Here is a 15,593-nt window from a genome sequence, read left to right as displayed (position 1 = left end):
CTGCAGGCCGTATTATATGGGTAGATTCTTCTCATTTTACCTAGAGAGGTTAAAATGAACGCTTTAAGAGCTCATAATGTATAAGGTGGCAGAAAAAAGACCACAGTTCAGTATCCCTAACTCCTGCCCCAGAACTATCCCCCCATATCACATTAACTATAGAAGTTTCACAGGCCAAAGGAAAGAAACATTCCATATTAAACAACTTGATAAACAAACATAAAAGGTGTGCAAATTAGTAACTTCAATAGCCATCTAGTTTTGTCCTATTTACTTAATGTCAATATGTTGGTGCTTCTGTCACCTGCTTAAAGAAGAAAGAAAGACCTGTTTACTCAGATTCCTAATGACTGGACAGATTCAATATTTTATGGTTGCCTGTATGAAGGACATTATGCTAGACACCAAGGACAGAGATTTAAAAGATCTAAAAATGGATTTTGTGCAGCCTTAAGTACTACAGATCAAATATCTTTAGTCCAGAGGTGGCCTAAAATCTGTCTAAATCCATGAGTCATCACATTCTCTACTTCCCTATTATAATCAACTCACCTTGATTATGTAGATAATTTAAAGTACACATGCATAGATCTCTGAAAGGGATATTCTTCAGTTTTAAGAGGATGGTTAAAGCCAGATAAAGGGTTAATTAACCACATGAGACTACTGAAATTAAAGTGAAATAAAATTTTGAAATCAGTTCTCAGTCACTGTAGCCACCGCCATATTAAACAGCACAAATATGGGACAGTTCCTCCATCACAGAAAGCTCAATTGGATAGCAAAGATTTAGAGATCCTAAAATGTTAAGTTTCAAACCATGTAATGCAAAGTATCCCAAAAATAAAGGCCTCTGTGGGCAACTATATCCATGAATGTCAAGAATATACCAATAAGAAAGTTCTCATCCTTTAGCAATCATACCAAAATATTTGCAATGATAGGATATATGGGATTTTCTTCAACTCACCCTGGTATGTGGGGGCGGGGGGGATAATTGTTGAGGCTGAGTACGAGTTTATGGGGGCTCATGACACTATTCTCTGTACCTTTTTATATGTTCAAATTTTCCCATAATAAAGGGGTTAAATAATCCTTTAAGAACCCAGAAACATATCTGGTTAAATCACAAACTCACTCTTCAAATATGCCATTTATAACGACTGACTTCTTGACTCTCCAAAACTCTACTGAGACCACTTTTTAAAAATTATCAATTAGTTCTTGATAAATCCAATAGCCTTTTCTGAGTCATCATTTTCCTCATCTTGAGCCACTGACTCTTCAGATTCATACCAGATACTTGGCATATCAAACCTTTCTCCTCCTACGTTAGGTTTTTTTGTCTTATTCTGTTTTTCTTTTAATTATCCTCTTTTATGTGTATTTTGGAGGTAGCAAGCTACCTCAAAGCCTTTCTGAAACTAAGTATGGTAAAAATCATAAATCATTCACTTATTTGAAAATATTTAGTGAGCTCCCGCTATATGCCAAGCACTATGCAATGTGCTTTGAATACAGCAATGAACAATAAATTCATGAACACTACCTCTGTGGAACTTACAGAACAAATGGAAAAGAGAAATTTTAACAGACAAATAATTACAATTGTATTAAAGGCAGCAAGGAGAAGGACAGTGTTGACAGTCTATAAAGAATGGGAAACTAAACTACTCTGAGGAAGTCAGCAAAGGCTTGAAGAAGTTTCTTGAAGCTAAAGGATAAGCTGGAGTTAATCTGACAAAGGGGAAGAGGAAATATATAACAAGATGGAGATAGGTTAAGAGTTATAACTTAAAAAAGGTCAGTATGGCTGAAACAGAGAGAGATGGTGGGAGATATGCTCAAGAATGGACGGATGGGGAGGAGCCAAAAATTTCAGTGTGAGCAATGTAGATCATTTGGAAAGATTTTAGACCTTATTCTAAGAGTGATTTAAGCAAAAGCAAGGAAAAAAAAAAAAACCAACCTACAAAGGTGGGTTTTTTTGAGTTTTTACAATTTTTAAAAAATTTTATTGTGATAAACTATACCATAAGATTTACCATTTTAACCATTTTTAAGTGTACTATTCTGTGGCATTAAGCACAGTCAAAATGTTTTTGTTTTTAATAAGAAGTTACTCTGATTTACATTTTTATAAAGTTCACTCTGATATCAATGTGATGGATGGATTGGAGGGGAGGTCCAAGAACAGAGGTTGGAAGGTACAAATATAAAGATTTAAATCTACTTTACTGCTCCCTCCCAGACCATAAACAAGAAGAGAACAGAGATTATACCTGATCTGTTAAAAACTACATCCCCCGGGACCTAGCTCTATGCTTGGCACATAGTGGACATCTGTTAAACAGATAAATGACCTGTAAGATTCTATGATTCTTAGAACAGAAAACTTAAAATGCAAAGATGTGTGTTCTCTACAGCATGTAACACCTTAATGATTTTTTTTTTAAACTTAAAAAAAAAAAAAAAACCTGTCTAACAGTAATAGGTAAAGATGAGTTCTACCAACAAGGTTAGAGATAGGAAGGTAGAATCCAGACTCTGAAAGGGTCTAACTAGGGCAGAAGAGCTTGGACTTCATCTCAAAGAGAAGTCTATGCGGGGTGTCTGGGCAAGGTTTTATGCAATCTCACAATGGCAGGTTGAGATAACAGTAATGCTTAGTATCAGTTAGTTTAAAAAAATCATACAGTATTTGTCCTTTTGTGATGGGCTTATTTCACTTAGCATAACGTCATCAAGGTTCATCCATGTTAAAGCATGTCTCAGAATTTTCTTCCTTTTTAAGGCTGAATAATATTTCATTGTATGACACCAAGCATTGTAAATGGATGACCACAACAAAAGCAACAATGATTGCAATTACCAAACACGAAACACACTCATACTATGTCATAATATTGACATTCAGTCCAGTAATCCTCCACTGTAACAGCTCCTTTACTTTGCAGTGAAAATTGATTTGTATATTCTTTGGTGTCAGTCTGTTTATCGCTTGTAAAAATAAAATACAGTGTGTGTTAAATAAATAAATAAATAAATAAATAAAAGAAGTTAGATGTAATTTGTCTATATAAAAAAAAATATTTCATTGTATGTATACACAGTACCATGTTTTGTCTACCCATTCATCCATGGATGAACACTTGGATTGCTTCTACCTTTTGGCTACTGTGAATAATGCTGCTATAAACGTGGACATAAATGAGTTGGTTTTAATTTTATAAAATGTACTTTTAAAAAAGAAGAGGAGGAACTTCCCTGGTGGTGCAGCAGTTAAGAATCCGCCTGCCAATGCAGGGGACACAGGTTCGAGCCCTGGTCCATGAAGATCCCACGTGCCGTGGAGCAACTCAGCCCGTGTGCTACAACTACTGAGCCTGCGCTCTAGAGCCCGCAAGCCACAACTACTGAGCCCGCGTGCCACAACTACTGAAGCCCACGCACCTAGAGACTGTGCTCTGCAACAAGAGAAGCCACTGCAATGAGAAGCACGTGCACCACAACGATGAATAGCCCCCGCTCGCCGTAACTAGAGAACGCCCTCACGCAACGGAGACCCAGTGCAGACAAAAATAAATAAATTTATTTTTAAAAAAAGAGAAAAAAAAGAACAGAAACTGAAAACCCTAAGCAATTCTAAATGTTGAAATGTGTCAATTCTCAGAATATCAGTTAGAAGCTAGAAAGCAAATGCAAAGTGGTACCTGACCTAATAGATTCTATAAAGATCAATTTTAAACTGACAATGGGGAAAGCTGAGAAACAATCTGATTTGTGCCAGAGAACCGCCCCCCCCAATGTAGGCACCAAGTACATCTAGAAATAAGGGTAAAGATGGTGCTAAAAATGAAAGGAATGGATGAAAATCTGTTTAAAAGGGAGACTCACACCCTCACATCCCCTCCTCTATTCCACACAGCCAGGTTCCTCTCCCACTTCATCAGAAAACTATAGATTATGCTATGAGAAAGGAAAATAGAGGGTTTCTGGACTGGTGAATACAAGTTCAAGCGAAGGCTAAAGTACAAACAGTATTAAAAACAAAGTAAATTAAATTCATATACTCTGGTGTTATCTTCAAACCCTGTATCCATTCAGCTCCAAGAAAGCTGGCAACCAATCTTATCCTCTCCAGCAGGACACTGGACAACTCTTCTTTAAGAAATGTGACTGGCAGGACTTCCCTGGTGGTGCAGTGGTTAAGAATCCGCCTGCCAATGCAGGGGACATGGGTTCAAGCCCTGGTCTGGGACGATCCCACATGCCGCGGAGCAACTAAGCCCCTGCGCCACAACTACTGAGCCTGAGCTCTAGAGCCTGCAAGCCACAACTACTGAAGCCTGCGTGCTACAACTACTGAAGCCCACGTGCCTAGAGCCCATGCTCTGCAACAAGAGAAGCCACCGCAATGAGAAACCCACACACCGCAACAAAGAGTAGCCCCTGCTCCCCGCAACTAGAGAAAGTCTGCGTGCATCAACGAAGACCCAAAGCAGCCAAAAATTAATTAATTAATTAAAAAAAAAAAAGAAATGTGACCGGCAAAAAGACTTAAAAGAGCTAACATTAGAGATTTCTTCCCCCCAAAATAACTCAGCCAGATTGTCCTACAGAGAAGCCCAATAAACCCACAAAAGAGCTTAAAATCAAATTTTTAGTGCTCAACTCTTAAACAGAAGGAGACAGTCAAGAATACTAGTTCTAAAAAAAAAAAAAGAATACTAGTTCTTTGAGGACCGCATCAAACAAGAAATAGAGAAACTAGAATAAACAAGTGAAAAGCAATTTACAAAAAACTGAGTATTGAAAAGAAAGCCATATATCTCTTTAATATCCTCAAAATGACAAGAGATACAGCAGAAATTAACACAATGTTGAAAATCAACTATACTTCAATTAAAAATATTTTAATGACAAGAGAAGACACTAGAATCAAAAAGATGTTATAGAGAGAAACAATCAGAAAACAAAGAGCTCTTTGAAATTAAAATGATAGCAGAAATAAAATGTAATAGGGTAAAAGAAAGTTGAGAAAATTTTTTAAGAATTAAAACAGAAACAAATAAATGAAAAAGGGGCAAGATAAGATACAACTAGAGAATCAATCCAGGAGGTCTAATAAGAATTCCAGAGAACTGAAAATGGAGAAGAGAATATCATACTAGTTAAGTCAAGAAAATTTCCTGAAAATAAACAATTTAAGTTTCCAGTTTGAAAATATTTATACCTATTACTCAGCACATAAAATGAAAATAAACACATCATTATGAAAGATCAAAATACCAAGAGTCATAATGGCAATACTAGACTCTACAAGGCAATACATTTGTCTTCAAATTTCTGAAGGAAGAATATATCCAACCCAAATTTCTAAACCCCACCAAACTTCAGTGTAAAGGTTGTACAAACACATTTTCAGACATAAGGGTCTCAAAAAACTTCCTCTCATGTTCCCTTTATTAGGAAGCTACCTACTGGTGGATACATTCAACGTAATGAGTAAAACATAGAAGAAAAAAGTAATCTGAGAAACAAGGGATCCATCCAACACAAGAGAGAAGGAAATCCTCCAAATGAAAGTAAAGGAGATCACACGTTGACAGTTGTACATCAATTCTGGAGGGTAACTATTATACAACAGTATAAATTAGAAGAGGTCAGAAGGTTCTGGGAGAGATGTCCCAGGCAAACCTGATGCATTCAAATAACTGAGATCTACACTACTGGTAAAGAGTTTGGAGATAATTAAGAAAAAAAGGAAGTCAAATAGTGACACAAAGGAAAACAAAAAAAAAAAATACGGAATATAGTACAAGTAATCAGTATACTACACAGCTCAGCTGTGAATACCATTACCTAATAACAATAATGTGAAGATTAAATACTGATCTAACCAAAATGTATAATATCTATATTTAGAGGATGGGGAAAACAACACTGCCAGGTTAGTACTGCATATCAGAAATGAAAAGAATTTAGAAAGGTTAAATAAACTGTCCAAGATCACACTGTAAACACGGGGTTCAAGATTAGAACCAAAGTCTGTCTCTCGAGCTGTCTTTATCACTATATATTGCCTACCTAAGAAGAAAAAACTTAACTACAATAGTAAGGGAATAGATTTGAGAATTTCAGAACAGGGAAGTTTAATACTAAAAATTACAAAATATGTTCTCCTGGAGATCTCTTAGAATGAAGTAACTTAAGAGTGGTCCAGTTTAATTGTCACAGACAAGAACAGCCTAAGGAAATCTAACAACTAAATCAAATGTAGTATCCTAGGTGGGATCTTGGAACAGAAAAAAGACATTAGGAAAAAAACTAAAGAAATCGAAATAAAATATCGAAATAAAATATGGACTTTGGTTAATAATAATGTATCAATATTGGTACATTAGTTGTGAAAAATGTACACGTGAGCTGTTAATTACAGAGGAAACTGGTGTAGAGTATACAGGAATTCCGTATTATCTCTGCAATTTTTCTGTACATCTAAAACTATTCTAAATCAAAAAAATTGTATTTAGAAACAAAACAACAGAATGGGAAAGTGCTCTAAGTACTAATGGGAAAACATCTCTAGGAGTTATTGTTAAGGGAAAAAAAGCAAGAAGCAGAATAAAATCTGATACCTCGTATGTAAGGAAGAATAAAAAATTGTATTCATATTTGCTTGTGTCTGCATAAAGAAATCCCAGAATATACATAAGAAAATAGTATATATATATATAATTACTAATAGAGGAGGCGGTGGGGAATGAGGTCACAGGAACAGGGGTAGCAGTAAGTTTTCTGAAAGTATATCTTTTTACATAATTTTGATTTGTGAACTATGTGATTGTGTTAACAGTTAAAAATAAAGTTAGAGGGGAAAAATAGCAATCCAGTTTAAAGCCCTAAGAGAAATGGATTGGGTGACTTCTTCAAGTCTCCTCCAACTTTGGAATGCTCTAAATCAAGAATTTCAACTAGAAGATCCTTAAACTTTTAGTCAGTCATATTTATAATGTGTCAATACCTTCCCTGAAATTCCATGCTCCCCTGTCACTTCTCTGTATCTTTTAACTCTACTTTTCAAAGCAGCTGCACTCACTGCACTACATTGTATTAGGTATTATATGTTTCTTCCATGATGAAATGTATATTTCTTAAGAGTAGGCTCTTAAGAAATATACAAACTATTGATAATTGACAGAGTAGCAGTTTTCAGTAAACATGTGCCAGGCACTCTTCTAAATGCTTTACATTTATTAACTAATTTAATCTTCACAATAACGCTATATGATAGGTCCTATTATCTTTATTTTATAGATAAGGAAGTTAAAGCATAAAAAAGTCAATAATCCGCCCAAGGTCAGTGAGCAGCGCTAAAATATAAAACCCAGGCTCTGTGCTCGTAATCACTAGCTGTACTGATTAGTTTTAAGACTTCAAAACAAGATATGGAAAAAACTCCCTTTGACTGTTCTAAATGCAATATGGGGACTTCCCTGGTGGTCCATTGGTTAAGAATCCACCTTCCAATGCCGGGGACGTGGGTTCGAACCCCGGTTGGGGAACTAAGATCCCACAGGCAACTAAGCCCATGCACCACAATGAAGAGCCCAAGCACTGCAACTAACCCAACGCAGCCAAAAATAATAAATAAATGTTAAAAAAATAAATAAATGCAATATGAAGCTACAAGATACAAATGGCTTAATATCATCTAGAAACTAGCAGATCTCAAAATGCAGCCCACCAACTCCCAGGATCCCCAGGACCCTTTGGCTGGGCCACTACTCTCCTGAGGGTCAAAACCACTTTCATAATATCAAGATGTTATTTGGCTTTTTTCACTTTTGTTCTCTCGTGAGTGTATAGGAGTTTCCAGAGCCTACGTGATGTGTGATATTACAAGAGACTGAATGCAGAAGCAGCTGTGAGAAGCAGATGACTTTTAATACACCAGACATTACAGAGATTTGCAAATATGTAAAACAATGCCACTCCCTCACTAAATTATTGTTTGAAAAACAGTTCTCTTTCATTAAAATTATGTCAACATGTAATGGATTTAACACTATTCTTTTTAAATGAATTAAATATTAAACAATTTTCTCAGTTAACTTTTGACACAGTAAATAGTGATATAAACCACATAAACAGCTCTTTAGAAGCCTCAACAATTTGTAAGAGCATCTTGAGAGGCTCTTGAGAAGAAAAAGTTTAAGATCACTGATCTAGCCAATCTAAACTGTTCAGTATTCCTAGTCTCGGACATTAAGACACTTTTTCCCAACACAGCATGTTATAATTCAAAAGAACTGATGTAAAAAAGGTAATAAAGGGCTTCCCTGGTGGCGCAGTGGTTGAGAGTCTGCCTGCCAATGCAGGGGACACGGGTTCGAGCCCTGGTCTGGGAAGATCCCACATGCCGCGGAGCAACTAGGCCTGTGAGCCACACCTACTGAGCCTGCGCGCCTGGAGCCTGTGCTCCACAATGAGAGGCCGCGACAGTGAGAGGCCCTCGCATGGCGATGAAGAGTGGCCCCCGCTTGCCGCAACTAGAGAAAGCCCTTGCACAGAAACGAAGACCCAACACAGACAAAAATAAAATAAATAAATAAATAAAAATTTTTTTTAAAAAGGTAATAAAAAGTGAAAAAATAAGTAGTACTAGGCCAGGTATGTGTTCCTTTTTGAAATTACATTTCCTAATTTGTAACTCATAACATTTGTTTGTAAGTATTACCTTCTACTCTAAACCATTCCTAAAATTGCCTCTGTATTTCAAGACAATAGCCAAAGGTGGTAACAAAAGAGGTTCCTTAAAGAAACTTCAGGTTCAAGCTGTGTATTTCAACATTTCTTTATTAAACCATGTATACTACTGAAATATAAAGAAACTGTAAGAATTACACGAAGATTACCAAGACTGGTATCATTAATTCAATATGAGGCTTCATATACTGAAACAATTCATCTTCATTATAGAATACAGAACCTTATTTTTTTTTGGCTGTGTCACGCAGCATGCGGGATCTTATTTCCCCGACCAGGGATGGAACCGGTACCCACTGCAGTGGAACCGGGGAGTCATAACCACTGGACCGCCAGGGAGGTCCCAGAACCTTAAGTTTTTGAAAAGCTAAATAGTCTACCTAACTTCAAATTTGTTCCATGAACATGTCTTTAATAATCACTTGACATACTTTTAGGTGCTATACTAATAGCAAATAATTTAAAAATAACTTTAACAAAACAAAACTAATTTTGTTCAACTCAAAAAAAAAGTATAAAATTCAGGTCAGTTGTTGTTTTTTTGGTTTTTTTTAGTTACACCATAAAGGTTATATATAAATTATTGGAATCCCTGCTCTCGAGCATCTGGAGTATCTCTATATACAATCAAATAATGTAAGTATAAAATGTTATTGTTGGGAATTCCCTGGCAGTCCAGTGGTTAGTACTCAGCGCTTTCACTGCCGGTCCCAGGCTCAATCCCTAGTGGGGGAATTAAGGTCCCACAAGCTGCATGTGGGGCCAATAAAGAGTTATTGTTAAACTATTAAATGCGCAAGGAAAAAATGTAGACTTCACCATAACAAAGATGACTACTAGCTTTGGTTACTATTAGATTCAACCATCATTTATTCTGAGTACCCACTACAAGCCTGGCATTATTCTAGGCACTGGGGATACAATGAACAAAAAATTTAATAATTTTTAATCTTCATGGGACCTGCATTCTGCTGTGGGAAATAGACAAAAATAAACACAAGTAAGAATTAGAAATGTGGTCAATGCCATTAAGGAAACAAACAAGGCTTTGCCACAGATTAGTCTTTGAAAGCTGAACTGTGGAATTCTAAAACCTAAAAATAAAAAATTCATGAAGAGTTAAATCAAGATGACATGGACTGTGCTTCCCTGGTGGCACAGTGGTTAAGAATTCGCCTGCCAATGCAGGGGACACAGGTTCGAGCCCTGGTCCAGGAAGATCCCACATGCCACGGAGCAACAAAGCCCATGCGCCGCAACTACTGAGCCTATGCACTAGAGCCCGTGAGCCACAACTACTGAAGCCCACGCGCCTAGAGCCGGTGCTCCGCATCAAGAGAAGCCACTGCAATGAGAAGCCTGCGCACCGCAATGAAGAGAAGCCCCTGCTCGCCGCAACTAGAGAAAGCCCGCGCGCAGCAACAAAGACCCAACTCAGCCAAAAATTAATTAATTAATTAATTTAAAAAAAGAAAACAAGATGACACTGACTCTACAGACCTTTGCTAATGCATACGAAAACTACAGACACTGCCTGTGAAAACAGAGATCCGTCTTTCCAAAGCTACTGGATGGTATTACTTAGCAATGTAGTAGCCTCAAAAGATAATTAAGCTCACAGTTCCACAGAGTTAAAAAGCATGTAAACACAATACTAAAAAAACTAAGAGGAGCCTAAGGAGACAGGACAACCAAATGTAGTGTGGTATCCTGAATTGAATGCTGAAACAGACAAAAATAAAGGAAATCTGAATAAACTATAGACTTTAGTTAATAATGTATCAATATTGGTTCATTAATGGTAACAAATGTACCTTACTAATATGTTAATAATATGGGATATTGGGTGGGGCTATATGGGAAACCTCTGCATGATCTTCTTAATTTTTCTGTAAATCTAAAACTGTTCTAAAAAATCAAGTCTACTTAAAAAAAAATCTAAGATGGCTTCAGGAATTATGGTGGAAGGAAGGGGAGTTAGTAAAGACTTGAAGAAACTAAGAAATGAGAAGCTATAAAACTCTGCAATGTGAATTAGAATACTCAAGAAATTCAACAGAAATCAAGTATGATTTCTATTCATACTAAAAACTTCCTAGGACAGAGATTAATGGATTTTTCATGCAAACTAAATAGCTCTGCATCACAATGTAAGGCAGGCAATAACATCCCTGAGTGCACAATAAGCACTTTAGATCCTATTTATCAATAATAACCAATAGGCTGTATTTTATGTATGTCACTGTCCTGAAATTGTCATAAAATACCTGGACAGGGATCAATCTCATAGGTCTTACTAAGTCACTTAAAGAAACAAGTTTATATTTGCATAGCAAAAAAAAAGCAAAAAGGACACTTGGTAAGAGGGCAGGGAGAAAAGATTATGTATGAAGGGAGAAAAACAACTTATCAGGTCTAACTGGAAGCAATTTTGCAACTATAATTAACCTACTCTGATGCCACACAAGTTAGTATAAATAGTTCAGAGCAGTAATAAGAGCTCTGAATTTATATCAGTTATCTTCTTTCCAATCGAAAGAAATAAATGTCTTCTATAGCCTAACCTAAAACACCTACCATGTAACTCAATGTCTGATGACTCGGGAGGAACTAATCTCTCAACGTCTCAATTTTAAAGGTAAGAAAAGTGTGAGAAAAATAATGGAGGATGATAATCTCTAAACTGCAGAGTGTGAAGTTTGCATAATACAGCATAAAATTGGAATTACCACGAGAAGTAATTTTTAGAGACAGCCATCAGAAAATTAGAACCTTATACCCAACACAAAGTACAATGACAGCAGGAGCCTGACCAAGTAAATGAGATAACAATTTCACTCATCAGATACTATGGAATATTAACCATAAAAGAATCATTTAGCCAAAATGGTATTATATATTCGAATCGAATTTAGATAACTGGATGATGAATCTATCTCTTCTCTACTCTGTTACTCCCTATCCCCAAAGGAAACCCTACAAAACAAAGATGTTCGTTATTCTAAAGCCTTCTCTCCCTAAGGAATCCTGAATATATAATTGGAAAATACTCAAGAAGAAACGGAATAATTAACATTTCTCCAGTAATTCCTGTTTGCACCACCGTGAGGAGAATCAGACACTGCGCTTCGTGTTGAAGCAGAAAAAGGAGAGGTGAGATGTGAAAAATTCCAAGTAAGCTGATCATGACATAGCATCTGGCAGAGACTGGAAAAGCATGAACACTGCCAAAAGAATCGCCAGGGATGAAAGTCAAGAGAAGAAAACGAGGTTTTCCAACAGGCCACAGCCTAACCCAAGGGGCAAAAACCGCTACCGCCGCCGCCACTCCCTCACTCCCCAACCATTCCATCAAGTCGCCTCCAATTCAGATATACATCCTCTATAACCCAGACCCATTCCCCACCCAGGTGAAAACAATCCAAGAATTTCCTAGAACCCCCTCCCCCACTTCCATAAGATCCGCACTTCTCGGGGCCAAGCCTCTGGGGAAAACAACGCCCAGATCCCACCCTCCCGGCGCAAGGTTGAAGAGGGCCGGTTCCCCGGAGTGGGGCTTCCCGGGTGGGCCTCACCGAGCTGAGCAACTGGGATCAGAGCAAGGAACAAGGGTGGGGCTCAAGGAAGGGAGCTGGGGTCGGTGAGACGACGGAGACCCGAGGAAGAAAGGGATGGACAGGAGGCTGGGGCTGGGCGGGGTGAGGAGTGAGGAAGGCAGATCCACGGGAGAGGGCCGGGCTGCGGGGAAAGGAGCGGGCGGAGTTGGGAACGGAAGGGTCAGAATTCGATCGACGGATCATGGCGAAGAGGAATGTGTGGCTAACAGGGGTCGGCGAACAGGCTCAAGGGCTAGGGGGTGGAAGGAAGCGCGACCGCGAGGCCCGCAGGGAGCCTCCGCGGACAGAAGGGCCGCGCTGGGGGCGGTGCGGGGAAGCCACTGCCAGCTGCCAGGAGTGGGGGAGCCGCGCACTCACCGCTCTGCTCCCCTAGGAACACCAGCTTGAATTTCCTCAGCGGATTCCCGAAGTCTCCGCCCGCGGACATGATGGAGCCGGAGGAGCTGCCGCCGCCTCAGCCCAGAGACCTCTCAGACCGACGCCGCTCCAACCGGTTGACGGGGAGGCTAGAGGAAGGGTCGGCGCCGAGCTCTCTCAGCCCCTGCAGGGCCCGGCAGCGGAGCAAGGCTGGAGAACAAGGCTCCTCTCACAGGCAGCCGTCGCCGCCGCCTCCCCTCGGAGTCGCCTAGCACCGAGCGAGGCCCGCAGCTGGGAAAGGAAGGAGGGCGGTGTCGGAAGCAGCCAGGGGTGTGCTTGGGGGTCCCGAGGCTAGAGCCGTTCCCCTCTCAGCACCCGGCACAGAGACTGAGGCGAGGGTGGCGGAGCCGGAGCCGCAGACGCGTCTGGGACCTCTCACACGCAGCGTTCCAGCTCCACAGCTGCCACCACCGCAGCCCAACCTGCTGAGTGCGCGAGCCTGTGGCGCGGCGCGGGGCGAGCCCGGGCGCGAGCCTGCCGCCCAGCCAGCCACGGCGTACGTGCGTGCGTGCGTGCGCGTGCGCGCCACAGCCAGCGCCTTCCTGGTTTAGCCTGCTTTCCCGGCTCCGCCCAGGCAAAGAAGACGTGAGGAGGTTAGGTTTCCCCTCGCGTCGGGAGAAGCAGGGAGATGGTGGGGTGGAGCCTGGGAGAGCTGACGGGGTAGAATAAGGAGCACTTATGTCACTTACGGGATGAGCCAATCGGAAGAGGTTAAGGGCGGGCAGAGATGTCGAGTGAGGTGGCAGCGCCAGAGCGCGCGCGGTGCCCTCCTGCGGTGGAAAGCGTCTCACCGTGGCGGCCATGCGAAGTGTGGCCCGTCGCAACCTGAGGGGAGGGGAGGGAATTGGGGCGAAGGCGGGGCCAGAATGGAGGTGGCATTGACCCCAAGTGTGGGTGAAGCCGGAAGGCCCTGAGGTGTACAGAAGGTTCCTCTTTCCTGAGCCCTCAGCTCTGCCTCACAGTCTTCAGATCCGCCCTTCACCTCTGCACCCGCCTTCTCCATCTTCTTTCTTATAATTCCTCAGACGATACCCTACTAGGTACTGTTGCTCCCAGGAGTTTTGTAACAGAAGCAGGGCCTCCACATTTTTGTAGACAAGGAAGCTGAAGGTCATAGGAAGGAAATGATTTACAAAATCCGCAGAGCCATAAAGTGGAACCCAGGTTTTGTCTTTTCCCCCAATTGAACCTCCACAACCTCCTCGTTGATAAGCCCATCCACTTCCCTAGCCTGACCTGGCTTGGTCTTCTCTTACCAACCTTTGTTCCTCAGATATGAACAGTTCTAAGTGACCCCCACCTTATACTGTGATAGAAAAGGAGTTACACGTCATGTAAACCAAACCCTTCATTTCACAGGTGGTGAAACTGAGGCCCAGGTAGGAAAATGGGGTTGCAAAAAGGTCACACAACAAATTAGAGGTAGAGCATGGCCCTGATGTGGGGAAGTAGACATTGAAAGATCACCTGGGGACTTACCTGGTGGCGTAGTGGTTAAGAATCTGCCTGCCAATGCAGGGGACACGGGTTTGAGCCCTGGCCTGGGAAGATCCCACATGCTGCGGAGCAACTAAGTCTGTACACAACTACTGAGCCTGCGCTCTAGAGCCCGTGAGCCACAACTACTGAGCCTGTGCTCTAGAGCCCGTGAGCCACAACTACTGAAGCCCGCGTGCTTAGAGCCCGTGCTCCACAACAAAGAGAAGCCACCAAAATGAGAAGCCCGCACACTGCAACGAAGAGTAGCCCCCGCTCGCCGCAATTAGAGGAAGCCCGCGTGCAGCAACGAAGACCCAATGCAGCCAAAAATAAATAAATAAATTTATTAAAAAATAAAATAAAAAGATCACCTTTCTACAGATGTAGAAAAAAAGCATGGTTTACGGGAGGGGAGGATTAAATTGATAGATTGGGATTGACATATACAGACTACTATATATAAAATAGATAACTAATAAGAACCTATTGTATAGCACAGGGAACTCTACTCAATACTCTGTAATGACCTATATGGGAAAAGAATCTAAAAAAGAGTGGATATATGTATAACTGATTCACTTTGCTGTACAGCAGAAACTAACACAACATTGTAAATCAACTATACTCCAATAAAAACTAATTAAAAAAAAAAGATCACCCATTCCTTCTAAAGCAGGGCTTCTGAATCTGCTGTGGGTGAGCCTCCCTTAAATTAGACATCTGCAGCATGTGTATTTTTCTGTGGAGAGAATCCATAGCTTTCATCAGATTTTCAACCCAGTTCATGACCCAAAAAATGAAGGTTAATGTCACACTCAAGAGGAGCTCAGGAATACATGACAACTAAGTGTAATGTGGATATAACTAACATGATAACTAAACTGGTAAGTTTTAAGCTGAATGGGATCCTGGAACAGAAAAAGGACATTAGGCAAAAACTAAGGAAATCTGAATAAATATGGACTTTAGTTAATTACAATGTATCAATACTGGTACATTAATTGTAACAAATGTACTAATGTAAGATATTAATAGAGGAAACTGGGGATGGGGAGAAGTATATGCAGACTTTCTGTACTGTCTGCTCAATTTTTCTGTAAATCTAAAACTTTTAAAAAATAAGATCTATTAATAAAAGATAAATAAAGGTTAAGAATTATCAAATTAGAGAATTTATAATCCACACCTTACCATACTTCAGCCACAACTCACCATACGATGGGACAGCATTCGAAAAAGTAATCCTTGACCTTGAAAAGGACACTTTTAAAAACTGGTATCAAAAATAGTTCCAAGTTAATAATAAAA

The 15,593-nt window shown here is 40.2% G+C and overlaps 1 protein-coding gene across 2 annotated transcripts in view; it reads right to left on the bottom strand.

The window, feature by feature from the left end:
* RAB6A (RAB6A, member RAS oncogene family) overlaps nucleotides 1-12,885 on the bottom strand; it is a 76,984-nt gene extending 64,099 nt beyond the window's left edge. For both annotated transcript variants that reach the window (XM_082411340.1, XM_082411339.1), the window contains exon 1: nucleotides 12,747-12,885. In XM_082411340.1, the coding sequence (XP_082267466.1) occupies nucleotides 12,747-12,816 (70 nt within the window). In that variant the 5' untranslated portion in view covers nucleotides 12,817-12,885. The remainder of the gene's footprint in view (nucleotides 1-12,746) is intronic.
* Between the last annotated feature and the right edge of the window lie 2,708 nt (nucleotides 12,886-15,593).

The sequence above is a fragment of the Balaenoptera physalus genome (genome assembly GCF_965194825.1).
Source record: "Balaenoptera physalus genome assembly, chromosome: 10".
NCBI lineage: Eukaryota > Metazoa > Chordata > Mammalia > Artiodactyla > Balaenopteridae > Balaenoptera > Balaenoptera physalus.
This window is presented reverse-complemented; position numbering and strand designations above follow the sequence as displayed.